General features: G+C 26.7%; 3 protein-coding genes and 1 long non-coding RNA gene across 5 annotated transcripts in view; 2 read left to right on the forward strand and 2 right to left on the reverse strand.

Moving 5' to 3' along the window:
- The window catches only part of LOC101234687 (polyphosphoinositide phosphatase), a 58,349-nt gene extending 45,077 nt beyond the window's left edge, over positions 1–13,272 (forward strand). The window contains exons 21-27 of the mRNA XM_065792152.1: positions 381–439; positions 929–1,073; positions 5,101–5,172; positions 5,402–5,552; positions 8,073–8,152; positions 8,223–8,297; positions 13,093–13,272. Coding sequence (XP_065648224.1) covers positions 381–439; positions 929–1,073; positions 5,101–5,172; positions 5,402–5,552; positions 8,073–8,152; positions 8,223–8,297; positions 13,093–13,270 — 760 coding nt within the window. The 3' untranslated portion in view covers positions 13,271–13,272. The remainder of the gene's footprint in view (positions 1–380; positions 440–928; positions 1,074–5,100; positions 5,173–5,401; positions 5,553–8,072; positions 8,153–8,222; positions 8,298–13,092) is intronic.
- A 1,244-nt stretch (positions 13,273–14,516) lies between these two features.
- LOC105845141 (C-X-C chemokine receptor type 2) lies at positions 14,517–15,822 on the forward strand. Its single transcript, XM_065792154.1, has one exon. The coding sequence runs from the start codon at positions 14,657–14,659 to the stop codon at positions 15,671–15,673; it is 1,017 nt and encodes a 338-aa protein (XP_065648226.1). The 5' UTR covers positions 14,517–14,656; the 3' UTR covers positions 15,674–15,822.
- A 2,690-nt stretch (positions 15,823–18,512) lies between these two features.
- Positions 18,513–22,056, reverse strand: LOC136077640 (uncharacterized). Of its 2 annotated transcripts, XM_065791895.1 has the most exons (3): positions 19,319–22,056; positions 19,181–19,249; positions 18,513–18,695 (listed from the first exon to the last, which is right to left on the reverse strand). In XM_065791895.1, exon 1 carries the CDS (start codon positions 21,930–21,932, stop codon positions 21,090–21,092), a length of 843 nt encoding a protein of 280 aa, XP_065647967.1. In that variant the 5' UTR covers positions 21,933–22,056; the 3' UTR covers positions 18,513–18,695; positions 19,181–19,249; positions 19,319–21,089. The 2 variants fall into 2 exon arrangements, with proteins under 2 accessions (XP_065647967.1, XP_065647966.1); XM_065791894.1 differs by having other exon boundaries at positions 19,181–22,033.
- Positions 22,057–27,130: 5,074 nt separating this feature from the next.
- LOC136077903 (uncharacterized) overlaps positions 27,131–27,500 on the reverse strand; it is a 2,003-nt gene continuing 1,633 nt past the window's right edge. Inside the window, exon 6 of the long non-coding RNA XR_010637363.1 lies at positions 27,131–27,500. This exon is cut by the window's right edge and continues 116 nt beyond it. This is a non-coding gene — a long non-coding RNA (uncharacterized LOC136077903).

Genomic DNA, 27,500 nt, shown 5'->3' on the forward strand with positions numbered 1-27,500 from the left:
AGATGTTTTTTTTTAGTTTTATTATTTCACAATATTTTTCTTTTTTTTACAAAATAATTTTTAAAGTTCACATTCTTAGCAAGAGAATTTTGTTTAAACAGCTGTTTTGAATTAGCTGAATAAATTTTTAGCCAAGTAGCTGAATAAATTTTTAGCCAAAAAACATAAACATAAATACTTTTTTTTTAAAAGGTTTTTTTTTATCATTTATAGGTAATATTGCATATGCTTTTGTTTGTTTTTATACTGATGATACATGTAATATTTTTTATGTTAATAAATTTTTTTTTTAATTTTTTTTTTTATAAATTGCTGGAAACAAATTATGAAAAAAACTAGTTTATTTATTTATTTTTTTTTTGCAATAAAAATTTATATAGCTATACAAAATGGTGGCAAGATGAAGTTGTTAACTCTTTGCCTTTTGCTTGGGATGAAGGTAAGAACTTTTTTTTTTTTAAATTTAAATTTAGATAAGTAGTATAGTTTCCATCGTTCTCAGGGTTGCTATATATTTGTTTTCAAATAAACTGTGTCAGCTTATAAGAAAGCTATTTGTTGCAGAATTTTGTTAACCAAAAAAAAAAAATATTTTTTTTTTTTTGGTTAACAGAATTCATCAACAAACAATTTAAGGAACAGATCTAAAAACTTAACTGCTTTGACTATTAACAGTAACAGTTAAAAAAAAGCTTACCAATACATTTTTTTTACTTGATTTTTACCATATACAAAAACTAAGATATGTTACTAGAATATTTTAAATTAAATTTTATGAAGATAAGATATTTACACTATTTACCAGGCTTTTACTTTAAAATACTGCTTTACTAAGTTGTATCACCAGAACCTGAAAATCTTTTGTTGAAGCTGTTCAATAAAAGGTTAACCTTTTTTTTTTTATTAAGTTTTTTTATGTTTTATACAGTGGCCAAAAGTTATATTATTGAAAATGATGAGAACATTTTTTGTGAAGATGAGGAAATTTTGGATTTGTTTGCAGAATATTATCGGCCATCTGAATTAACAGAATTAGATCATTTATATGCAAAAACAATGCCTACATCAACCAAGTAAGTATTTTTTCTTTATATATATATATACAGTGGGCAAAATAAATGTCCGTACATTAATGAAAAATAAGGTTTTTTGAAACAAGCTCTAAAACTTTAAATGATAGAAAAAAATAAATTAAACCAATAGATAGCGCACAAGAAAACAAATAACAACGATACATCATCTTTAATTTTTTCTAATTTAAATTATAATTAACTTATTTAAAAGTTTTGAAAATTTTAAAACCAAAAAATTGTCCGCACATTTGATTTAAAAGGTAAAATTTTGTTTATAGATAATTTTTATATTATTATCTTCTACTTTTAGGTTAAATAATACTATAGTAAATAAAAATAAATCTTTTCTTAACTACGTGGCTATGATGGAAGGAAAAAGAAAAGAATATAGTATTGACTTACGTAAACGAGTAATTTTTGATAGGGAAAATGGATTATCAATTAGAAAAGTTGCAAAAATGTTGAAAATACCACCAAGCTCTGTTCAATATATATGGGAAAAGTATTTAAAAGCAAAATCAGTGGCAAATAATGGTGTACAAGGCAGAAAAAGATCAACAACGTCAAGAGTTGACAGGTGCATAGTTGGGAAAATCGAGCAGAATAGAAGAAAAAATGCCGTAGAAGTATCAAAAGAGCTGGAAAATGAATTAAATATTAAATTATCGCCACAAACAATTAGGAACAGACTGCATGAAGCCAATATTTTTACACAGATGCCTCGGAGAAAACCATTCATCAGCATAGTGAACAAGAAAAAACGGTTGCAGTGGGCAAAGGAACATGTTCTGAAGGATGATACATTCTGGAATATGATTATTTAGTCAGATGAGAGTAAATTTAATTTATATGGAGCTGATGGTGGTGCAAAAGTTTATAGAAGAGTCGGAGAAGAATATAATGTGAAGTGTTTGAAGGCAACATTTAAATTTTGTGGTGGAAATGTTATGGGGGCTGCATGAGTGCGTCCAGTGTAGGCAAAATTGAATTTATTGATGAGAAAATGGATCAACACTTATATAGATCCATATTAGAATGGAATTTGGTGGCTTCGGCAGGAAAATTAGGGCTTGGAATGGAATTTATATTCCAACATGACAACGATCCAAAGCACAAAGCTGGATCTGTAACCAGATATCTTGTTGCAAATGGCATTAACGTGTTGGATTGGGTTGCACAATCACCAGATTTAAACCCTATAGAACATTTATGGTCAGTGGTGGAAAAAAGAATGAAAGATCGAGCTCCAAAGAATAAAAACGAGCTCAAAGAATTGGTTTTAGATGTTTGGTCATCAATTAATCAAGAAATACATCTAAACTTGTCTCATCAATGAAAAATCTTTGTAGAGCAGTTATTGAAGCTGATGGTGGTCCAACAAAATATTAATTTAATTTTAACTAATTTTGATTTATAAATTAACATAGTGTACGGACAATTTTTTTGTTTAAACTTTTAACTCTTTTCAAATAAACTTATATAACTTTTCATATATTAATATATTTTTAACTAATACACTTAAAATAACTTTAATATTATAATATTTCTTTAAAAACTCCTAATTACAACTATCTAAATACTTTAATATGTTTTTTTGATCAAATATAGATACTTTTCATTAATGTGCGGACAATTATATATATATTTATTATTATATATATATTTATATTATATTTATATATTATTACAATTATATATATATATATATATATTTATTATATATATATATTTATATATATATGTATATATGTATATGCATACATATATACAGTGGTGTGTGAAATAATAGGTAATAATAAGGATAATGCGTTTATTGCATCATATTTATGAATATGCTTGACATAAACGCGGGAATCCCACATATATTTCTAACCTCACTTTCTTATGCATATAGTGTTGTTTGCTGGCGATATATAAACAAGTTTGTGCGTGTATTTATTTGATTTTTTATGAACACTTTAATTTAAGAGGTGCAAAATAATAAGTAATGTATATTTAAAATTAAATTATTTACAATAATAATTTAATTTATTTAGTTAAAAGATGAATTTTGTTAACAGTTTCTATGAAATTTGTTGAATTAAAATTAGAAGAAATAAAAAAAAGGATAAAAAATAAAAGAAAAATGGGATGTAACGTACATTGTTCGGAAGATAAAAGAAATTTAATCAAAATTTTATGAAACCAAGGTAAAACTTTGAAAGATATTTCAAATTTAATGGACTGTTCAATTAATATGGTATGCAATGCAATTAAAAAAAAAGACACCTGAAACTTGTGGTTGAATTAGGAAAACATGTAGAAGCGATGACAATAATATTGTTCTTTTTTCCAAAAGAAATCCTTTTGCAACGTCAATAGAAATAAAAACTACTCTTGGCCTGCAAATTAATGCTTCGACAGTTAGAAAAAGGCTTACTCAACAGTGTGTTAAAGCCAAAGTACCAAAGAAGTGTCCATTTTTATCACCAAATAATATTAAAAACAGGAAAGATTTTGCTAGGAAACATGTGGGCTGGCCATCTTTAAAATGGCAAAATATTCTTTGGTCAAATGAGACCAAAATTAACTTGTTTGGGTCAGATGCACTGAAAAAATATGTCAGAAGACCTAAAAGAAAAGAATATGATCCTAGATATACTGTCAAAACGGTTAAACATAATGGTGGAAATATTAAAATATGGGGTTGCTTTTCATATTATAGAGTAGGTCCCCTTTTTTGAATCAAAGAAAATATGAACAAAGAAACATATTTAAATATACTGCAGGATGTTATGCTACCCTTCGCAGAAGAAAATCTATCTTTGATTTAGGTCTATCAACAAGATAATGCCCAAAGCATACAGCAAAGGTAGTACAAAATTGGTTTCATAACGAGAAAATTTGGATTATAAAGTGGCCAGCCCAATCACCGGACATAAATCCAATAGAAAATCTTTGGGCACATGTTAAAAATGAGTTAGGAAAACTTCCTAAGACCAAAAATAAAGATGGGCATTGGAAAAACATTCCAATAAGTAAATGCCAAAAGTTAGTTGGTACCATGCCAAAAAGATGTGCAGCGATAATTACAAATAAAGGGTATAAAACCAAATATTAATAAACCATAAGTAAATTAAATTTTCACTTATTATTGTTCATTATTTTCAAGAAAATATGTACTTAATTTTAATTTACCTTTTTTTTGCACAGTAGATGTTTTTAAAAATAATCTAATTATATAGGCTAGTAAACAAATTTTGTTTTTAAATTGTTTCCTTACATTAAAAATATTAGTTAATAATTGAGTTAGTTATAGAATAACTAATTAAATAAATTAGATTACTATCAAGTACTGATTTTGTACAAAAAGTCAAATTATTTAACAATTACCTATTATTTTGCACACCACTGTATGTATATATGTATATATATATATATATATATATATATATATATATATATATATATATATATATATATATATATATATATATATATATATATATATATATACACACATTGAGTTTTGAAAAAATTACAAAATATGTTGGGGTCTAATTATTAAACTCAAATGTTATAGAATGACAATGAAAGATATGCCAATCAAAGCACATTAAAAGTTATTTTATGTGAAAAATGTTGTTGTTGTTGTTACAAGGATTTTTTTTTTGCTGATTTTATTTTCCAAAAATTTTTCATGAAAATTTAAACCCTTCAAAATTTCTTTTCTTTTTACCCTTTGAATCTTTAAATTTTAAAAATATGTTTTGCTTACTGTTCTTCGTTCTCAAACAAGTTCAGACAGATGATTTGTAAATTACTTGCCAAAAAATTATTAGTCTATCTGTTAAAAGAGGTTGTCAAGCCCGTTCTATGTTTTAAAATTTAATTGAACATTAAACTTAAAATGAAATTTAAAAACACCTCTTTTTTATTTGTTTTTTTTTAATTATTATTGTTACTTATTATTATTATTGTTACTTTATAATAAGATAATGTTACTTTATAATAACACTATAGTGAAAAACTTTTTTACTTTTTACAGAGATTTCATGCCTCCTAATTGTACTGATCCAAGTCCTTTTGTTGTCAGAGCGCGGGGCAAAACTCAAAACGAGTAAGAGCATTGAAAATTGGAGTTATTATGCTATTATATAATAATTATATACTATTTATATGTTGTATAACAATGTATAATATAGTTATGTATTTTATGATAGTATTATTATTACACAAATTATACAATTGCTGTAATTAAAAAATTTTTTAGCATTTTTTTATATTTATATTTTTTATATTAAAAAGGAAAAAGTTTTAAAAAACTTAAAAATTGATGATTTTCTAAGGTCGCAACAAGTTAGTCATCGCAATGTTATTGGGGGTCAACCACTATCACCAAATGAGACTAGTGAAGAAGATTCAAGTTCAGACGAAGACAAAGCTGTTCAATTTCCTTTAAAGCTTGTTCCAAGGGATCCGTTGATAACTGATATAGGGGTTAAACTTTTTTTTTTGTTTTTTAACTTTCATATATATATATATTTATATATATATGTATATATATATATATATATATATATATATATATATATATATATATATATATATATATATATATATATATATATATGTATATATATTTATATGTATATATATATGTATATATATATATATATATATACATATAAATATTGTGTATATATATATATACACAAACACATATATATGTATGTGCATATATATATGTATATATACACATATATATACACACACATATACGTATGTGCATATATATATATACACATATATACATATATATGTATATATACATATATATATGTATATATAAATATGTATATACATATATATATGCATATATATATATACATATATATATACATATATATATATATATATATATATATATATATATATATATATTTATGTATATATATACATATATGCACATGCAATACAGTACAATTTAGGCTTCTGACATTAAAGTCAAATCTGAACTTACAGTTACTAAATGTGTACAGCTAAACTAGAAGAAGAAAAATATGTCAGAATTCCTTATACATACATTATACATACATACAAAGAAATTTTATTTTTATGGTTTATAAAGGAACCAACTCTCCTTTATAAACTATAAAAATAAAATTTCTTTGTATGTATGTATAATGTATGTATTGTTGTAAACATAACAACAACCCTTTTTAAAATTTTAATGTCTTGCACTTCACACTATTATCTGCTATACCAATATTATCTCTGCTAAGGCAAATTTATTGTACTATTTGCAAAGTAAAAACTTTTTTATCAGTCTCAAAATTTTTCCCTACAACTTGTGTCAATTTACTTGCTTTTTTTTTTTTTTAGCATTTCTAACAAATCTAAATAGATTTGTTCTAACAAATCTGAATTTTTTTTTTTTTTTTTTTGTTAATTTACCTCCCCAAGGCCCAGAAGGCCACTACAGAGGAGGAGGCTACTTAATTGTGGTTATAACCCTCTCTCAACTTTGTAACTCCGAAACACAAACCTTGGCGAAGGCCGCTGAGCGGAGAAACAAGTTGAGCGCGGTTCTACCAGGGAGGTGGTGGGGATCAAACTCAGAACCTCTCACTTATGAAGCGAGCGCTCTACCACTACTGCTTCTTAACAAAAAAAAACAAAATTAACAAATAGATTTGTTCTAACAAATCTAAATAGATTTGTTCTAACAAATCTAAATAGATTTGTTCTAACAAATCTAAATAGATTTGTTCTAACAAATCTAAATAGATTTGTTCTAACAAATCTAAATAGATTTGTTCTAACAAATCTAAATAGATTTGTTCTAACAAATCTAAATAGATTTGTTCTAACAAATCTAAATAGATTTGTTCTAACAAATCTAAATAGATTTGTTCTAACAAATCTAAATAGATTTGTTCTAACAAATCTATTTAGATCTATATATAAATCTATATAGATTTGTTCTAACAAATCTATTTAGATTTGTTAGAAAATTAAAGAATTTTATAAAGTAAATGTTTTTACTAAATGTTTTTTTTATGCATTTGTTTTTAAAATTTCGGATTTTTCTTGAAAAGATTTCCCGCACATTACATTAGTATTATTTTGTTTATAAACCAAATCAAATTTGTGCGAATTGAATTGAAAAAAAAAGTATAATGTTGTATAAAATTGTGAATCAAATTAAATTTATATTAACATAATGAATTGAACTGAAATTACTAAAATCAAATGCTTAGAAATTATTATTAAATAAAGATATTTTATATATACTTTGTTACTCAAAAAAAAAGTAAAATGCCCTTCAGAATGTTCTTTTCATAAAATTTACTCTATTAAGTATAAACATGCAAATATAAAACTGTACTTAACAATGGAGTATGTGTAATTATGCCACATTAAGAATTGACAATCTGGGAATTTTTGGTAGGGGAGGGGGGGTGTTAAAATATTTTTGTATTTTGTATCACATTTGAGTCTCCTAAAATAAAAACAGGTCCTCTATATCTAAGATATTTTAGGACTTTCAGATGCTGTGGGGGAGGGATGCATACCCTGACCTCCCCCCGCCCCGCCTCCCCCCCAACTTCCCCCAACCTTCCCCTTTCCTCCTGCTGGATCCGTCACTGGCATCAAGTAGATCTCAAAACTTGCATTATTTAATACAATGAACTATCCTACTTTTTTGCAATAAGTTTTAATAAAATAAGTATAAATTGTTAGGTATAAAATGTTAATAAGGATTTTTTTACACTATAGTTTTCACTAAAAATTTGTTTTTTATGTTGTCAAAATAATTGTAGTATAACTTGTTGATTCATGTTGTTTAAGTTAAAGGGGGTTCTATGGCTAATTTGTTTGAAAATAATTTATTCTTTTTAATAATTTTTAATGAAATAATTAACGATTTGTATCATTCATGTATGTTTTATTGAACAAACTGAAAAAACACTTTGAAACTATAAATAATTATTTTGCTTACTTAAAATATTTTAGGATTCATGGTCTGTCTCCGTTAACGTTTATGGAATAAATATTATGGAGCCGAGCGGAAAAGATTTAGAACTTTATAAAAGGTTTTGTTTTCCTGAAACTTTTTTTTTTAATTGTTTATACAAAAAACATTTTGACTTTTCTCATTTGTAGATTTGCAGAGGTAAGCAACATTACATGCTGTGCAACTTCAGGAAACAAAAGGAGTTACAAAGGGAATGTGGAATGGTATGTTAATTGTTTTAAATTAAATAAATTAATTTATTAAATTTTACAACAGAAGAGTAAATTTGCTTTACTCTACTGTTGTAAAAACAAGTTTTTACTACAGAAGAGTAAAGAATTAATATTGGAAAATAAAAAAGTTTACTTTTAATTCTACTCGCAGTTATATACTAAATATTAGTTAAATTTAATAATTACTTTAAACATTCTCTTTAAACACCCAAGAAAAACAAAATTACATTACACCCTCCTACTTCAACCCTCCTAGAAATATTGCTGTGCAAAGGGTTATGAGATTTTGTATTAATATTGTTACATCATGTTTAATAGTCATTACAAAATCATTACAACATGTTTATCAATTAATTCAACACGTTTAGCAATTGTTACAACATGTTTATCATCATTACAACATGTTTATCAATCATTAAAACATGTTGTCTAAACATTCTTTCATTTATTTACTAAACTTGTTATATGTTGCTTTTTAATTTAATATTGTTTTCGGTAAATTAAAAATAAATCGAAAATGTATTACTGTAATACCATTAATATTATTTTGTCTTGATTAATTACAAAATTTTTAAGAGCAGCAAAAATGCTATAATAATATCGAAATAATAAATAAAAATAAACAAAAATTATGTCATTATTAAAACAACATTGAAAGTTAACTTTTTATTAAAAAAAAAAAGTAAGGATAGCTACAATCACATGTGCATACATTGGCTGAAATGGCAAAGAAAATGGACATTAATGACCAAAGGGTTTCAGCAGGGCAAGGCATAAATTATATTTTTATAATTTATGTCTTAGAGTTATAGAGCAAAGAATCAGTTGACAGAAAACTTAAAAAGTTGAAGGTTGTATAAGTCAGGAAAACATGAAGATGGGAGAGAGTTCCAAAGGGTTGAAGTGCTAGGCAAAAAATTAGAGGAATAATAAATTTTAGAGCATGCAGGGACAGTTACAGTAAAAGATTGAGACTTACTGAATGATGAGACAAGCGAGAATGAGTTTAAGTTGATGGAAATAGAGATAATAACTCTTTTGAGCTGTGACCATACAGTATTTGTAGAAAAGAAAAAGAGATGCAACTTTTCGACAATGGGAAAGAGGCTCAAGCTTAGCAGATAGACTGGGTCCAACTACGTTTACAATGCGTTTTTAGACTTTGTCTATAAGAGAAAGAGCATCATTAAAAGAACCAGCTTAAGTATAACAGTAGTATTCCATACAGGGATTAGTAAAAGGTTTGTAGAGATAGAAAATTGAATCAGTAGTAAGAAAATGGCAAGCACGATAAAGATAAGCAATCTTAGCAGATGCTAATTTAGCAATCGATTTTATATATGGTTTCCACGAAAGGTCTGTAGTAAACGATAATCCAAGAAAATGTAAGAGGACTCAGTGAGAGGGTTGCTATTCATTAATAAAGAAATATCGACAGTATTGCGATAGTTGTTTGCAGTAAATAACTGAGTTTTTCATAAAGTTTAGACAACACAAGTGAATATGTACATAAAATTTTTGAAATAAAACTATGAATGCCAAATGTTCCAACAATTGGAGACTGATTCAAGGCATAAATGGATATTCCAAAATGAGCAAAAAACATGTGATCTACAATTACCTTTTAAATCTTGTAATTTAACTAATTATCTAGTATTTCCTACTAATTGTTCAATAATATCCTCACATAAACTTTGATGACTGCATGCACAATGGTCGTCACCAAAACTCAAATACAAAAGCATTATGAACATATATTTCCAATAGATGGTAAAAGATTTGTCTATATCATTTGCTTGATTTTCTTTCACAATTATAATACTTTATGATTTGGTCTGCTGAATCTACACAAGCCATGTCGGTATTGTAATCTTTAATTGCGATGGGAGGGGCATGTAACATTTATTCCACCATTTGCCCCTTTTTTTCTTTTTCGCTACACATATATCGTACTGTTTGCAGCTTCATCTTCATAATTTGGAAAGTAAATATTGAAAGTATATGAACAGGCCTGGTATCAATCCAGACGTTTGCCGTAAATGGATCACACATTTACCAATCACTATACCCTCGTTGAAACTTCGTTTTTGTTTTCATTACATTCTCTTTGGGATATTGGCTGCAATCAACTTGTGCACTTAACATTATTCTCATAAAAATACTCAAGCAAACCATCTTTAGTGTGATAGTTATCTAAATAAAGATGATATCCTTGTTTTTTATATCCTTTATCCTTTTGAACATTTTGATCATGGCTCTTTAGTTTCTCAATATCTTTCCTAGTGTAAATCAAGAATTCAGATATGTACCCGGTAGCTGACTAAAGATTTCTAAATTTAGGGCTAAGGTCATCTAGCAACATACGTACCTTGAAAAGTTTGTCATAACCTTAAGAAATACTTTGATATCATTTGACGTAACATTAACTCATATCATTCTATGCTTTATAGGAGAGGATTGTAACCTTCTTGAATGATATTGATTTGTTCCAGTTACAAGTTTTTGTATTAAAGCATTATCAAAAAATAATTCAAATAAATAGATTGGTTTGATATTGCTATCACAATTAGGTATTACCGATTTTCTAAAGTTGTTCATGGTGTTTCTACAAATGGAATAATAGTCCAGTAGTTTTAATGTTTTTTTCCAATCTCTGTTGTCTTTACTTATATTAGATTTCTTAGTCTTAATGGTATGAAGTTTTTGATATGTCTTGATAAAGGTTGGTTTTATGGTTTGAATTGTCGGTTGTTTACGCATTTTTCTTTCCTTATTTACAGTAACACCGTTATCAGTAAATGTTATTGTAGATTCCTTTATAGAGTCCTTTGTTATTAATAATTTCTGAGTTATTAATAGCAAATTCCACATCTATTTTTTCTGTTGAATCATCTTCAGAACTAACATGAACTTCAGACGATGACGATGAAATCATTTTTGATGATGATGACCGACTTGCTGAAGATAGAGCTGTTGGTGAGTAAATAACAGTCTTATTCTGTTGGAATTCGTTGTCATCAGACTCTGAAGAATCACAAGACAAATCACTAGCATCATCCATTTCATCAAGGATTCAAAGAGCTTCATTCGGATTATTTATAATTCTATTTCTCAAAGCCATCTGCAATAAGAAAAGTCTAACAATTACATTTATTTTTATCAATTATCTTCAGTGTTTTAAACATGAAAACAATCCGTAAATAATTAGTTTCTACTCTCCTAAGCTCAATATATATTTCTATGAGTACGAGAGGTTAATATTTAAGATAATAGGATTGAACAATAACTCTTAGAGAGATATTATGATTGGTATATTATAGGCGCACGTATGTGCAGCTTCGGTACGAAAAAGTTTAAATGAATTGCGCGCAAAATATTTTTCAGTGCGTTTTTTATATTGTGTTTTTGTAATGCCTATGTTATTATTTTCATTTCGCAAACATTTATTTACTAAAAACGAATTATTAGCATTAAAAACAAATTTCCTGTTAAAGATATAATGTCAAAATAGATTTTATCTGTCAATATTACTCGTGACTCAACATTAATATTTTTAAATTAAAGTCAATTCAAATAGCGGCTTGTGAAATAAAATCATTTGTTGTTTTTATATTTATTTTCGAATCTTTAATAGCGCTTCTTTTTACGTTCACGCGACGGTAAACAGCAAAAATAAGATTTATTGTTTAAAGGTAAATTTTCAAAAGACATTGTACAAATCAGAGGGATAGCAATATTTTTTTTTTTTTTAATATTTTCTTTGATTGAATTATTATTTATTTCATTGCATTCTATACGCTCTATATATATATTTTTTTGTTTAAATATTTTAACATATTACGCAAATAAAACTGTTATACAAATTATTATCCGCAAATAAAATTGTTGCGTGTAGTTGCGTAACTATATTGCGTAATTCAATTGCGATACGGTTCTTTTTGATATGTTCACGTGAGTAATATTTGTAAGTATGAATTTAATGGTGTCCGTCTATGAAACAGTCGTACGAATTCATTCGAAGATTGAAATATTAAAAAAGCATGTATCAATTATTCATCTTTATATAATAGTAAATATTAATAATTAATAAAAAAATTACTAATAAAATGTTTTTTATTATATATATTTTTACTCATATAGAGATATTACAGATAGTAATCTTAACATAAGTAATATTTACTTTTTGAAATTTATTTTAACCAAATAAATAAATTAAAAATTTTAAGTTAGTTTTACTGAACTATCAAGTGATTTATCTTTCAATTTTTTATTCTATATTTTTTATATTTTTAAATTTACCTATTTGTAAGTAAAGTTAGTTTATATAAGTTAAACAAAGTTTGATTTTTTTTAATAAAGTGAAGATAAACAGTATGTTATGATATTTATGCATATTTATATTATATTTATGCATATTTATATTATGTATATTTTGTATATAGTGTAATTAAGATGTTTTTACATTAGCATACCTTTTTATTTAAAAAATTTACAAAAACAAATTTCGCTTTTTTTGTAGCTAAAAGAAAATCTTTTTTAATATTTGATTTTTTATCAAAAAATAGGTTTTGGAAAAAAAATCTTTCGCTCCAACCCCCAAACCTGCCCACTCCGTGTATATATATATGTAATCTGTGCAAACGTTTGTTTCTACAGATTACACTGCTTGTACAAATAGTTTGTTTAGATTTTGTTGCTAAGAGCTTAGTTTTCTTAAAGTCTATCTAGTAGGAGAAAGCTAAGACTTTTAATTTACATGATATCTTTGATTTTTCATATTTCACAGGGAATGTACCAGCAAATTCTCAACTGACAGCACCCTAAATGTAACACCACCCAAAGTAGAAGATTTGTCGAAAGATTTTTACAACGCATATTGTCAAATAGAAATTAGTGGTCCTTTACAACCGACTTTCAGTGATGCCGTAATGTACTCCTCATATATAAGTCAAAAATATTTATAAAATATTGAGATAAATTTTTTTTATAGAGACTTTAATTTAATTATTACGGGCAACAGTTTTTTGTTTACGAACGTTTATAAGATTGCTACAGACTTTAAATTTTAGGAACGCTGTACATTTATTTTATTTAATGACATTAAATTCTCAACTATAATTTTTAATTATAGTAATAAAAAAATATTTTTATAAATTTTTAATTTATTTTTATGTAAAATCATTTGTAAATTATAAATAAAATGTGAAATTTTTTAATTTTTTTTTATTTATTGAATTATTATTATTTTTAAACTTTTTATTTTTTTAATTCATGTGATAATTCGTGTGAAAGTTGTCGAAATGAAATTTTTGATTAATATGGTTTTTTAATTTCTTGTCAATTTGATTTCAAACTCAACGTATTCACCACGTCAAGTACCCAAGTTAATTTTAATTAGCTAATTGACAAGCTAATTTTAGATATAAACAATTCCTTATTCTAACCAAAAATAACCCCGAACCTATTGGCAACACACTTTATATATAAACACAAATAACTATTTAACTCAAGTAAAACAGTTTTTTATCACATGACATCAATAATATTGGAAATAAAGTAATTATCATAAATTTGTTTATAATATAAAAAATAAGAGTTTTGATATTCTAATCCAACAAATTTAAAATAATAATTTTATATACAAGCAACTTTAATAGGAAATAAAAACTGTTTTTAAAGTTGACATTAGTATGAGATCCTTTAATGTGTACGCATGTATGCAATTCACATATACGCAAAATTACTCTTAAATGTTCACACAAGTATACGCTTATACGGAAAAAAATTCCTAAAGCTTTTGAATTTTTTATAACACAATTATTTTTTTTTTTTAGCTTTATTTGTTTTATTCTTGTTATTTCTTTTACGGTTCGTTGTTGTAAACTTTGCTAAACTGTTTGAATACTTCTTTAATCGCTTTCTATAATCCTTTTCTGTACTAATTTAGAATGAAATATGATCCACGTCGGATCCGAGCCATTAATTTAAATTACTGAGAATCTTTTTTAACTAAATGTTATACAAAATTTGATTTTATTTATAAATATTATTTTTCACAGGTATGGATCTTTTATATTTTATTATATCTTAGGGCAATTTCCATTACTCCGACAATTTTTAAATTTGATTATATTTAATTAAATCTTAATGGTTTTAATATTTATTTTGATTTTCTTAACTCTTTTTAGACATCAACTATCGATCTTCGCTAAAAAAAATTAAAAAAAAATAATAATTTAACGTCAGTAATTATTGTGTGCTTTGGCTCATTAACATGATCGATGATGGTTTTTTAAATGTACAGAAGTTGTAAAGAAGAACCGAGATAATCGAATCAATGATTATTTAAAATGTTGGATACATCAGCTGCAGTGACTTTTTTAATAGTTCTTGCCGTGGCGGCCATTTTTTTAAATTCTTTATGTATATACATTATCAGAGCAACAAAAAGTTTAAAAAACAGACCGTCTAGTATGCTCATACTTAACTTGTTAATGATACATTTATTTCAAGGTTTGGTTGTGTTACCACTTTACGCTGCAAAAAAATTCACCATTAAAAGTATATTTTGGGCTCGATTTGTCAATAACTCATTTAGAGTTACATATATGATTACGTTTTATGGAACTGTTCTTGGAGTATTTTGTATTAGCATAGATCGCTTTTTAGCGACATATTGGCTCAATTTGTATAAACCTCGAGTTACTGTAAAACGCGTGTGTATTGGCTTGTTTTTGTTATGGGCTTATATTTTTGCTCTCTGTATGATTCCTTTTGTTCCTGCATCTCAATCTAAATCAAACAAAACATTTATAACAATGTATTTTTACAAACAGCAGGAAGAGTGGGTTCTATTTATGCTGCTTTTTAACACGGCTTTGCCCTATTGTTTAGTTGTTATAATGTATACATATATTATTTATAGACTTCGAGTTTTGAGCGATAACCATACCAAGTCTGGTGGTAAAATTCTTCAACAGAATGGTACACTTAAAATGCGTGACAAAGACTTAAAGCGTTATAGACAAGTTGCATATTTAACTGTAGTTTTGACTGTTTCTTATGGCGTTTTTTGGACACCTTCTTTTATATATTACCCTCTATTAAGTTTTTGTAAATCTTGTTTTCCTAAAAAATTTGGAGGTTCAAATCTTGAGGAGCATTTAGGTTTTATTACAAAGTACTTAGCCTTCTTTGATGCCGTGGCTGCCCCTTTGATCTACTGTTTTTATCACGCAGACTTTCGCAGAGGTCTAATGAAAATTAAAAGGTCACTTTTGCACACCCTTCATCCGCACCCTTCGGAAATCCCACTTACGACTCTAAATGAGGACTCTTCAACACCAGAAAAAATGTATCACACTTAACATTTGAAAAAATTAATATAAAAAAAAGTTTATAAAAATTTCTAATTTGAAGTTTAAAGCTTGATATTTTTTGTAATGTAAAAAGTAAAACATCGGATATGCTTGTGATTTACATAAAAGTATATATGATTGTGATATACATAAAAGTATATATCCTTGTGATTTACATAAAAACATGCGTATTTAACCTTACAACCTATCAATTTTCTAAAAATAATACTAATGCAATAAGAATTGATAACTATTAATAAATTCAATATGAATATTATTAATAAATTAAAATATGAATTATTGATAGCTTTAAAACTATAATATAGTATGAAGTTATTAATATAGCAATAGTTAATAAACTAATATAAAATTCTCAACAATATATAAAGATAAATTAAAAATATATATATAACATAACGAATATATAAGTTAAAAATATATAATATAAAAACACAATATATATTACAACACTACAACACTAAAAAATCATTTTAAAGATATTTGTAATGATTAAAAATGATTCGTAAGCTTTTGATAGTTCGATCTATATTTAGATCTATCATGTATATATGTAGTAGAGTTCAATTGAAACATGATCTTTAACTGTTTTGATTAAAATATATATTATAATATTATAAATAAATAAAAATATTAATTATTGATAGCTTTAAAACTATAATATAATAGAAAGTTATACAGCTAAAGTTATTGAAATAATATAAAATCATCAACAATAATTATACTTAGTGCGGCCGTGGCGGAGTGGTTAGAGTTCTGGCTTAGAACTAAGATTTCTGACTCATTAGTAAAAGATAGAAGAACGCCAAGAAGTAGAAGACCAATCATATTTTGTCATTGAGAACCGCTTGTAAATTATAAATATCATAAAATTAATACATACATTAAGAATACAACAATTTATTAAGCGTTTAAAATATATTATCCAGAGATAAAATGATTTGTTTAAACATTTTCTTAAAAGAGATATAATTGAACCCGTCATTTCGAAAAGGGCACAAGTCCATTTATTTAAACTTTTCAGGATCAACAAAAATAAGTTTTTTAGAGAAAAAGTCTATGTTGCAAAAGAAACTAAATATATGAGTAGATAAAAAAAAAGCATACATAAATTTTTAGAGTTTTATTTATTATAAAAAACCAACATATAATACATATATCTTTAATTTAAATTTATGGACTTATGCCTTTTTCAAAATGAACACTTTGTTTTATATAAAAATCCCAAGATTATCGAAATAGTAATGATTTATTATTACATTAAAACAATTATTGTTAGTTAATCATCACTTATTTCCTGGAATTCATTGTTTGTTGAAGTTGTTGCCCATGCAAAAAGCTCTGCATAGAAGTTTTCATACTCTTCTATTGAATATAGAATATATTTTTCTATTTTTTTCAAATCTGATATTTTTTTTCATTGGTAGGCAATTTTCCAGATTATGCAGGAGTACTACTTAGTGGTAAGGTTGGTCTTGTACCCATCCTTTGTAATAGCTGGAAATAATCATTAAACCTGGTCTTAGAGAACGTGAAATGTGACACTTTTGAAATACCAATGTTACTTTTTTGTCCTTTGCTACTCCTCTTCCATAGGAATCCACAGATAACACAACTTTCTTATAATGATTTGGCCACCATTTTTTTACATCGATAATACCTTCAGTTTTGGGCCTTCTAATTTCAAACTTTTCGTTTGCCGCAGCTATAAGATTTTCATACTCTGTTGGTGTGTAAATCCGGTCATTTTTTCGAATATGTCGCTTTGCTGTTCTAAACATTCTAACGTTTGGCAAGAATGAGTGACCTTTTTTTGGTATGTAATATTTTATCTCATTTATATTGCTACCTAGTTCTGCTACCAGACAGGGATATGTGAAAGTGGCAAATTTTGCATAAAATCAAATGCAATCCCATACACATTTGGATTATTTTTGCACTTAGTTTAAACTTCCTGTATTTTTTTGTAAAATTTGTTTGCTTGTCTTTTGTGGATCTCAATGTTTGCTTGATAGATTCTTTTTGCATTGTCATTAACGTGTAGGTTTTTTATTTTAATTTTTAACTCTTCATACAGTCCACAAACATCAACTTGCTTTCTACCAAAGGATAAACTAAAATTTTCTTGGAAATATTTAAGGTAAAACTTGTATTTAACAGGATGATCTGGATATTTTTGTTCGTATAATGCGTGCATAATTTTCACATTGAGTTTTTCATCCAAATAATAAGACGATGCATCTTTACTACCCAGTGAAAAAGCGCACATGGGATACGCGTGTATTTTTTCCATATGTAACCCATGTGGGGATTATTATTTTATCCCGTGTGGGTTTCATATGGTAAATCCCACATGGATTCCATATGGTAAATCCCATATAGGATACGCGTGGGTTTTTACCATATGTAACCCATATGGGGATTATTATTATGTCCATGTGGGTTTCATATGGTAAATCACACATGGGTTTTATGTGGTAAATCCTACATGGGATATAGGTGGAAAATACTACATGTTATAGATCTTAAATGCCACATATTTTAATCCAAATGGTATAAAAGTAGTCAATACTAGACAAATGAAAGTCCGAATGCTTCTATGATAATTTTTAAAATTCTTTTAATTTAAAAATTACTTAAATAGTAATTTAAAATTAATCATCGAAGCTTTCAGAGAGGCTTAACTTAATCTGGTATTTGCTACTTTATCCCATTTGGTACTCAAAATGTGCAGCATTTTTGATCTTTTACATGTGATGTTTTCCACCTATAACCTATGTGGGATTTACCTTAAACTATTATGACGAAATTTTATAAAATTAAAAAAACGTGTTGCAAAATGAATTTATTTTCAAATAAATGCTATTAATCAATACATCCAAAATGAATATTAAAAATATTATTTTTTCTTTTGCGATTTACACGCCGTTTTTTGTCGATTGAATTAATTAAATCGCTTCGGCTTGCATAATACCAAGGTTTTTAGTATCTTCTAACTTTCTTCAAACATTTTCTAAAAAAAAAATATAAATACAAATATATATATATATATATATATAAATATATATATATACATATATATGTATATATATATATAAAAATATATATATATACATACACATGTATATATATATATACATACACATGTATATATATATATATATATATATATATATATATATATATATATATATATATATATATATATATATGTATATATATATATATATATATATATATATATATATATATATATATATATATATATATATATATATATATATATATATATATATATATATATATATATATAGAAAGAGAGATATATATATATATATATATAGAGAGAGAGAGAGAGAGAGAGAGAGAGAGAGAGAGAGAGAGAGAGAAATTTTATTAAGGAACCTTATTAGTCGAGCAATTTTAATTATTAGCCAGGTTGAAGTCATTAATGACTACAATATTTCACAAATAATTATTTCCTAATTTATTACTTACAATGACTAACGTATTATGGGTAATTGAACACATATTATGCGTAATGAGCTTGAACCCATGAGGAGAATCCTGAAAAAAAGTGATCAATTAGAATAAGTAGTTAAACAAAAAAACAAAAATAAAAATGTAAAAACCTACTTTTTCAATGATGTAGACGTTGGGTGCATTAGCCACTGGATGCAAAAGTATCTTTACTTTTTCGTCACACACACGGCCTTCTATAATAACAGGCCTTGACATCGCGCAAAATGCCCTAAAAACTGAAGGCCGATTAAACTTTCACTTTTACTTATATTGATATATTTATATATTAGGTAGGGTGTAATGGCAGTCTATGTTTTCTAATAATAATCTCTAGTAAAGACGGAAATACAAAAAGAAACCAAAAAATTGTTAAAAGATAATCATATTTTTCGTATTTCAAATTTCATTAAGAATATTTATGTAATATTAAATAGTATCAATAACAAGCAGAACCATAACAAAGTATATATATTAGAAAGATAACTGTATTTTCAATTTTTTTTGCTAAAAATGATAACAATAAAAATCACCAACAATAAAAAACACCAACAAAAGTTGATTCAAGCAAAAAAAAGTTTTATCAATATATCTCAACAGGGTAAATATTTACAAATATTATCCAGAAGTTCTTTTTCATCAGTAGAAATATCTCTAAAACACATGTCACAAGTATGACCATCGATACCATCAGCAGGAATGTCAAGTTGTAATATCAATTTAGTATGTTGAATATTAATTTTTTCAATTACAGATTTAGCATTTATAAAGTAAGTACCTCCAGATTCCTGTCGAAGCTTAGAAGCTTTTTCAAGTGGATCTGTTGAAAACCAACCTAATAAGAGATACTTTGCTCCATTACTCAACAAAGTTTCTACGAGATCAATAATGCCATAACATGAATGCGCTATTGCATTGCTAGTATCTAGCGTAAGCTGTTTTTCACGCTTACCTGTAGGTTTCATAAAATTTGACAGTTCAGCAATATCTTGTAGCAGTTGTAACTGTTGATCACCAACTGAGTGGATTTCTCTGCATAATTCATTTCTAAACCGAATGCCAGCACCAGGTGCTTTGACATTACCAACATTCGAAAAAAAAAAATTTTTTTAATGAATATAGCAGTACCTTCAAATGCTTTATTTTCAATCTCTGGATGCGTTCTTAATGCAGCTACTGTTTCTTCACAAAAAACAGACAAACAAAACTTTACAGATTGTCTCTCTATTGGTTTTGGATAAACTGATTTAGCTGTAAGTTTAGAGAGTTTAAAAAGACTATTACACTCAGTTTTATATAAAGTTTCTAAATCACTTTACTTAGTCAAAGCCAGTTCTTTATTGTTCAAAAATTGAAGTTCGCCAGTCTTTTTTGTCAACCAATTGTTTTGTATAGATTTTAAGAGATGCACATAGTCATACAATAAATATATATCTGATGTTATTAACTATGGTATACTATCAACTGTTTTAAACATTCCAAAAAATCTTTGATTTACACGGTTACCATCAGTAATTATTACCAGTGTCTTACTATTTTCAATATTATTTATCGTATCAACAATTTGTTGACATTGAGCAAACTAAAATTCAGAGGAAAGATTTGCAACAGATTGAGCTCAACATATAAATTCTGGACCTCCAAAAAGACATTTAATCATAAATGATAAAATTGTTTTAGTTAACTTTTCAGGGTAGTTTACTGCTTGACCAAACAAAGCACCTCTTTGGTAAAGTAATGAAGCTTTGACATAGACCTCATCAATTAGTAGTATGGAAGTTCTTTTCAATGGATTTAAGCTCAATGGAATACTATTTATGAAACATAGGTCCTCCATTGAGCTTATTTTTGAAGTCAATCGTGTTAAAGTCCTTATACTTGGCAACTTTTAGTCAATACACAAACAATCATATAAACTTCGTCGCATAGCAAAATACTCATATGCTCTACATATAATATCTAAAGTATATAAAACTTCACCAACATTAACTTTTCTCATAGCATTAAGGTGTTCGAATAGAATATTTGACTGAAGCGAACTTTCTTTATTTTTTAAAAATCTAACTGCTTCAAATAAAGCTGATTTTGTTTTTATTAACTTTAATTTGTTTAAAGCTAAAGATGAAATATTACAAGTTGTGCCATTATGGTTAGCTACAAATGAATAATCATTGAAAGTTACTAAAATAAATAATGGAACACCAAGTTTGTACATTTTTGATTGTATGTGTAAACTTTTTTTATTAAGCTGGAAAACAATAACATTGTTATTATCACTTAACAAAGATTGAATATCGTCAAATATAAGTTCATCCTCTTTTAGAAAATCATTTAACTCATCTGGTAAAATGCTTCGAAAACTGCTTAAAGTTACAATTTTTCTAACTTTACTTGCTGGTGTGGCTAAACAACTAGGCGGAATATTTTTAAAAACAGATGGTGGGTTTAAAGGTCGTTGCTTTCCATATTTGCTTTCAAAAGGTGCTTCATTTGGCCAATGCAGTTGACATACTGCTGTATAGTCTGTAACAATATAAACAGTTCCTCGGATAGCTTCACTACATCTTTTTCTCTCCTCTAGATTCTTCGGGAATTTATAAATTGATACTTTTGTTGTAGTTGAGTATTGATATTTTTGTTGTAGTTGTAATTGATATTGTAGTTGTAGTTGTATAAATTGATATTTTTGTTGTAGTTGAGATAGTTCGACTTGCAAAGAGATACACAGCATTTTAAAGGCATTTTTAAGGCATTTTAATTATTAAAAAAACTTATCGTTAGTTTGACAATATTATTACCTTACAATGTTAACACCTTGAACTTTACAACATTATCGTCTTGAAGTTGCGCTATCTTTTTTTATTTTTATTTTATTCACCTCCTCAAGGCTGATAAAGCCACTACAGATGAGGAGGCTACTTAATAGTGGTTATAACCCTCTCTCAACTCTATAACTCCGAAACACGAACCTTGACCAACAAGGCCGCTGCGCGGAGAAACAAGTTGAGCGCGGTACTACCAGGGACATGGTGGGGATCTAATTTATAAACCAATCAAATTTTAAAGATTTATTAAAAAAGCGCGAACACAAACTTTCGTCTAATGTTAAAAGATGAAAATGTAAACACAGTATTAGGAATTGGCCTTCAGTTTAACAACTTTGTTGCGCGATGTCAAGGCCTGTTATTATAGAAAGCCGCGGTCACACATAATATAATATTCTGAAACTAATAAACAAACATCTAAATTTCTATAAGTAAATTTGTTCTTTGATCATTGCCTTCATATCCTATCTTATTTTCATATCATAATCTATTATGGTATTATTTATATAACATATCACAACAATATTATTAAATTTGTGATGTTCAAATATCATATGAACATACTCTAACATGTTCATATGATATCAAATATAGTTCTTGAGTATATTATCTGCAAACAATTGACTGATGCAAGTTCAAATGTTGTCAAAAACTAAGCATGCATACATAGGACACTGCAGTGTCCCACAAAGAAATGCTGGTTTGAAAGTCAAATTTTCTTTATTAAAAAAAAATATTAAAATAGGGGGGAGATAGGGAGGTTTCTGCAACTTTTTTTAGGCTCCAAAACTTTTAACTTTATATATAAAACTTAAGGGACTTACGAAGTACATTGAGGAACAAAAACAGGATATTTACAGAAACTTTTTAATTTTTAATCTGGAGTACCACAGTGTAATTGGGAATAAAGTCTCTGGGTCCAGTATTCAAAGTAATATGATCTAAAGTAATATATAAATTAAATAAAATGCTTTAAAATGCATGCAGTTATACATATAACTCCTGATAGTAAACTATATGTATAACTAGTTATACATAAAATTTATTATATAAACTTATTTTTTAAGGTTATGCTTGAACAAATTAGTACCAATTAATTCAAATTCAAGATTTAGTTCAAGTTCAAGTTCTTAATTGTTCATTGTTTTTTCACTATCTTATATTTATTTGTTCAAATTTGTTAACTAGTACTAATTCTTACTACAGTAAGAATATTTATCATTGTTGAACGTGATTTTAGTAGTAACTTAATTTTACTTTCAACATATTTTGACAACACTCTTACATTTTAAATGATGACAGCTTTACTTTTCTATTGATGTTAAATTTATTACGTTTCAATAACTCAGATTGAATTTTAACTGAATTATTAAAAAAATCCGGAATGAAAAATTGTTCTTAATTGAATACAAAACTAATCGATTTTTGACAAAAATTTTAACTAAAATGAGTGACTGGACATTGTTAACTATTTTATAACCGAAAGTGGTCCTAAATCAGCGGCTTTTCGAACTTTAGTTTTGACTGAATCCATTAGGTTGAAAAAGTAGTCTGGATCAAGCTCTTTCAACTTTAATCGAATTCTATTCTTAAGGTGGTCAAGATTTTTCGCAGTAAATCCATTTCCATAAACTTTTGCTTTTAAATGTGCCCAAAAATTTTCAATTGGCCTTAACTGCGGTACATTTGGGGGGTTATCTTTAGCGTCAACAAAGTTAATACCAAAAGTGTTGTAAGTTTCTAATGTGTGTTTTGCATAATGACATCTCACTCCGTCAGGCCAAAATAAAATTTTCATGTTTTGATGCTTGGAATTTATAAATGGAAGAAGTCTTTTTGTAATACATTCTTTAGAATAAGTTTTTGCATCCAGTGCACAGTTTTTTACAGCAAAATAAGGCGATGAATGACCAAAACGACTGATTGCAATGCAAACGAGAACTTTCTCGTCAAACTTTTTTTTGAAGTTAAATTTAATGTTAGGATCAGTTTGAGAACTATCCTTTGTATAGTAGCCAGAGTTTTGTGAACAATTTGCACCACTTACACAGAAATAAGATTCATCGTCCATGATGATTTCAAACTCATTTGATGGCTTGAAAAAAGTTTTTGAAAAATTTAATAAGTTTTTCTTTTGTTTAATTTCTTGCTTTTCTGTTGTTTTTGGTGCATTTTTTCTTTTGGTATACTTTAGTCCATGCATACTTAATAATCTATTTACGTATGAAACGCTTATCTTATATTTTAGTGCCAATTTTCTTTGCAAAATCCTGATTCTCTCTTCTGCTCTTGCAATCATGGACTCTCTCTTTTCTGGTGTAATTTTAAAAGGTTTTCTGCCGCAACCGATTTTTCTATTCATTAGCAAATTATTTTCAGACCTTTTAATTATGTCATAAATTGTAGATTTAGCGATTCCCATTTTCTTAAAATGATCCACTGTAAATTTCTTTCCACTGTTTATGTTTTGTTTATAAAAATTTCCAATCACATTTCTAACATCGTTCTCTTTTAGATGCTCAATGTTTATTTGAATTAATTATTTAAACTCAATTTTGCCACAAAATGAAACTGTTGTTGTTGACCGATTAAATTTAAAAATGTCGAATCGAAAATTCGAAATTTAGAACAATTTGTGTACATTTGAAATCAGTCCGGATTTTTTGTGAACAGACGTTATATATATATATATATATATATATATATATATATATATATATATATATATATATATATATATATATATATATATATATATATATATATATATATATATATATATATATATATATATATATATATATATATATATATATATATAGTATTTAGGCTATGGGATCATCCATAAATGATGCCAGTAGATAGAGGGGCAGTGTGAGTTTAACAATAATTGACAATGGGGAGGGGATGTTGAGACCAAAATAATGTCAATTAAAAAATTGAATTAAAAAAAAAAGTAAAATATTTTATTTTAAAAAAAAGTAAAACAATTTATGCTTGCTATGAGCAGGTTTTAGAGGTATTTACACTAACAATGTGGTCTAAAAACTTCTTGCTTTTGTTGCTTAAAACTGTAGAGGATCATAGGAAAAACAATTTAAATTCAGAAATTAGCTTACTTATCTGAAAGAACAATTTATGTTTTTTTTTTTTTACTTTTAGTACTGTTGAGAATAAATGTATAATTGAACCAGAAAAAAATTGATGGTATATGCATTTTTTATATTATATTAACAATTCAGATATACCATCATATTATGATGGTATATCTGAATTGTTAATGGATAACAAAAACTGACATTATTTTCAATGGGAGATGGCAAAAAAAATTGACTGAGTTTGATAAAGGGTGAAGGTGTTCAATAAACCGGGTCATCATCTGACATCATTATGCATAGATGACCCTATGATTTAGGTAAAATAAGTAATCAATTTGCCATATTTCTCTTTAGAAAGTGTGAGAAAAAAGCATTGTTATGCTGAGAACCTACCTATTGAGCAAGCTTTGACCACCTATTTTATAAATTTGAGAGACAGAAGTGGAAGTGCGAATCGCAAAAGAACTAATAACAATGCTCTAAATTGATTTTAACTTTGTAGACTAACATTAATATAGTATTTAAAAATAATAAATGAAGTTTACATGATTTTTATAATTTGTATTTATTTCCATTAATTATCAGTTATCAGTCTCTATTTTATAAAATGAATTAAAAACTATTTATTTATAGTATAATAATAATAATAATACATAAATACTAGTTTCCTAATGCTATTATCATCACAATGTTGATGGTATTCGTTTTAAAGTGAAATTTTGTATCAATTTTATTGTTTTAATGTTATATATATATATATATATATATATATATTATTTTTACTTTATTTACAATACCATTTGATATACAACAAACCCTTGCAAAGCTTACAATAGTTCAGTTAAGATTTAATCTGAGTTATTAAAACGTAATAAATTTAACATCAATAGAAAAGTAAAGCTGTCATCATTTAAAATATAAAGGGTGTTGTCAAAATATGTTGAAAATAAAATTAAGTTACTAATAAAATCATGTTCAACAATGATAAACATTCTTAATGTAGTAAAAATAGTACTAACTGATAAATTTGAACAAATAAATATAAAATTAACAAAAACAATGAATAAATAAGAACTTTAACTTGAACTTTAACTAAATCTTGAATTTGAATTAATTGGTACTAATTTGTTCAAGCATAACCTTAAAAAATAAGTATTTATAAAAAATTATATGTATAACTAGTTATAAATATAGTTAACTATCAGGAGTTATATGTATAACTATATGCATTTTAAAGCATATTATTTTATTTAAACAATACTTTAGATCATATTACTTTGAAAACTGGACCCAGAGGCTTTATTCTCAATAGCACTGTGGTACTCCAGATTAAAAATTGAAATGTTTCTGTAAATATCCTGTTTTTATTTCTCAATGTAGTTCGTAAGTCCCTTAAGTCTTAAGGACCTTATGATATCTAAAGTTAAAAGTTTTGGAGCATAAAAAAAGTTACAGAAACCCATCTCCATCCCATTTTTTTCTTTTTTTAATAAAGAAAATTGGGAAATCTTTGACTTTCAAACCTGCATTTCTTTGTGGGACACTGCAGTGTCCCATGCATCCCAGACGGCACATCTGGTTTTAATCTCGGAATTAAAACCCGTATAAACACGTGTTTGTTACGATCCAGGCGTAAACCAAAAACACGTGGATTTCACGGGAAGTTTAACTGGAGTTTTACACGGGTTTTCTAAGGTTTCAAAGACGAGTTTTTTTATGTTTTAAATACGTGTTTTTGAGGTTTTAAACTCGTGTTTTAAGAGGTTTTAAATTCGTGTTTTTTATAGTTTAAAACGGACTTATGGCATTAAATAAAGTTTCCAAACGGAAACTTTATTTAATGCCTTTAGTTAGTTCAGGCATAAGTTTTCCAAACTTATGCCTGAACTAACAGCTGTTCAGCACGGTTTAATGATAAACCAAAATTACGTAGGTTTTGTTAGACACGTTAATAACTTTAAACATGTAAACCTTTTTTTATATATACTACATTATATTTACGACAATTTTGTTGTTTTATTTTTGTTTTTTAAGGTAAATTAATATACAATAATACTATGAAGAAAAAATAAACAAAGAAATAAAAAACCAAATCATTAAAAATAAGCTAATAAAAGACGCTTGGCACATGGTACCATACATAATATTTAATTTCGATTGATCGCCTCTTCCGTCAATATAAAATCTAAAATCGTATAACAATACGCTTTCGTATTTTTACAATCAATTCCAGTAGCATCGAATGTTCTTTTTAATTTTTCTTAAAAGTCGGGTCTCGAACTTTACTAATTCCTCAATTGAGGTAACCTGTTCAAATTTAATTTCACTCAAATCATTATCTAAAAACTATTGCAGTAGTCCAAATTTCTTTTTATG

The sequence above is a fragment of the Hydra vulgaris genome, chromosome 03, assembly GCF_038396675.1.
Source record: "Hydra vulgaris chromosome 03, alternate assembly HydraT2T_AEP".
NCBI lineage: Eukaryota > Metazoa > Cnidaria > Hydrozoa > Anthoathecata > Hydridae > Hydra > Hydra vulgaris.

Excerpts from the sequence above, each read along its gene's own strand:
- LOC136077640 (XM_065791895.1), bottom strand. The coding sequence starts at position 21,932 with ATGCTGTGTATCTCTTTGCAAGTCGAACTATCTCAACTACAACAAAAA.
- LOC105845141 (XM_065792154.1), top strand. The coding sequence starts at position 14,657 with ATGTTGGATACATCAGCTGCAGTGACTTTTTTAATAGTTCTTGCCGTG.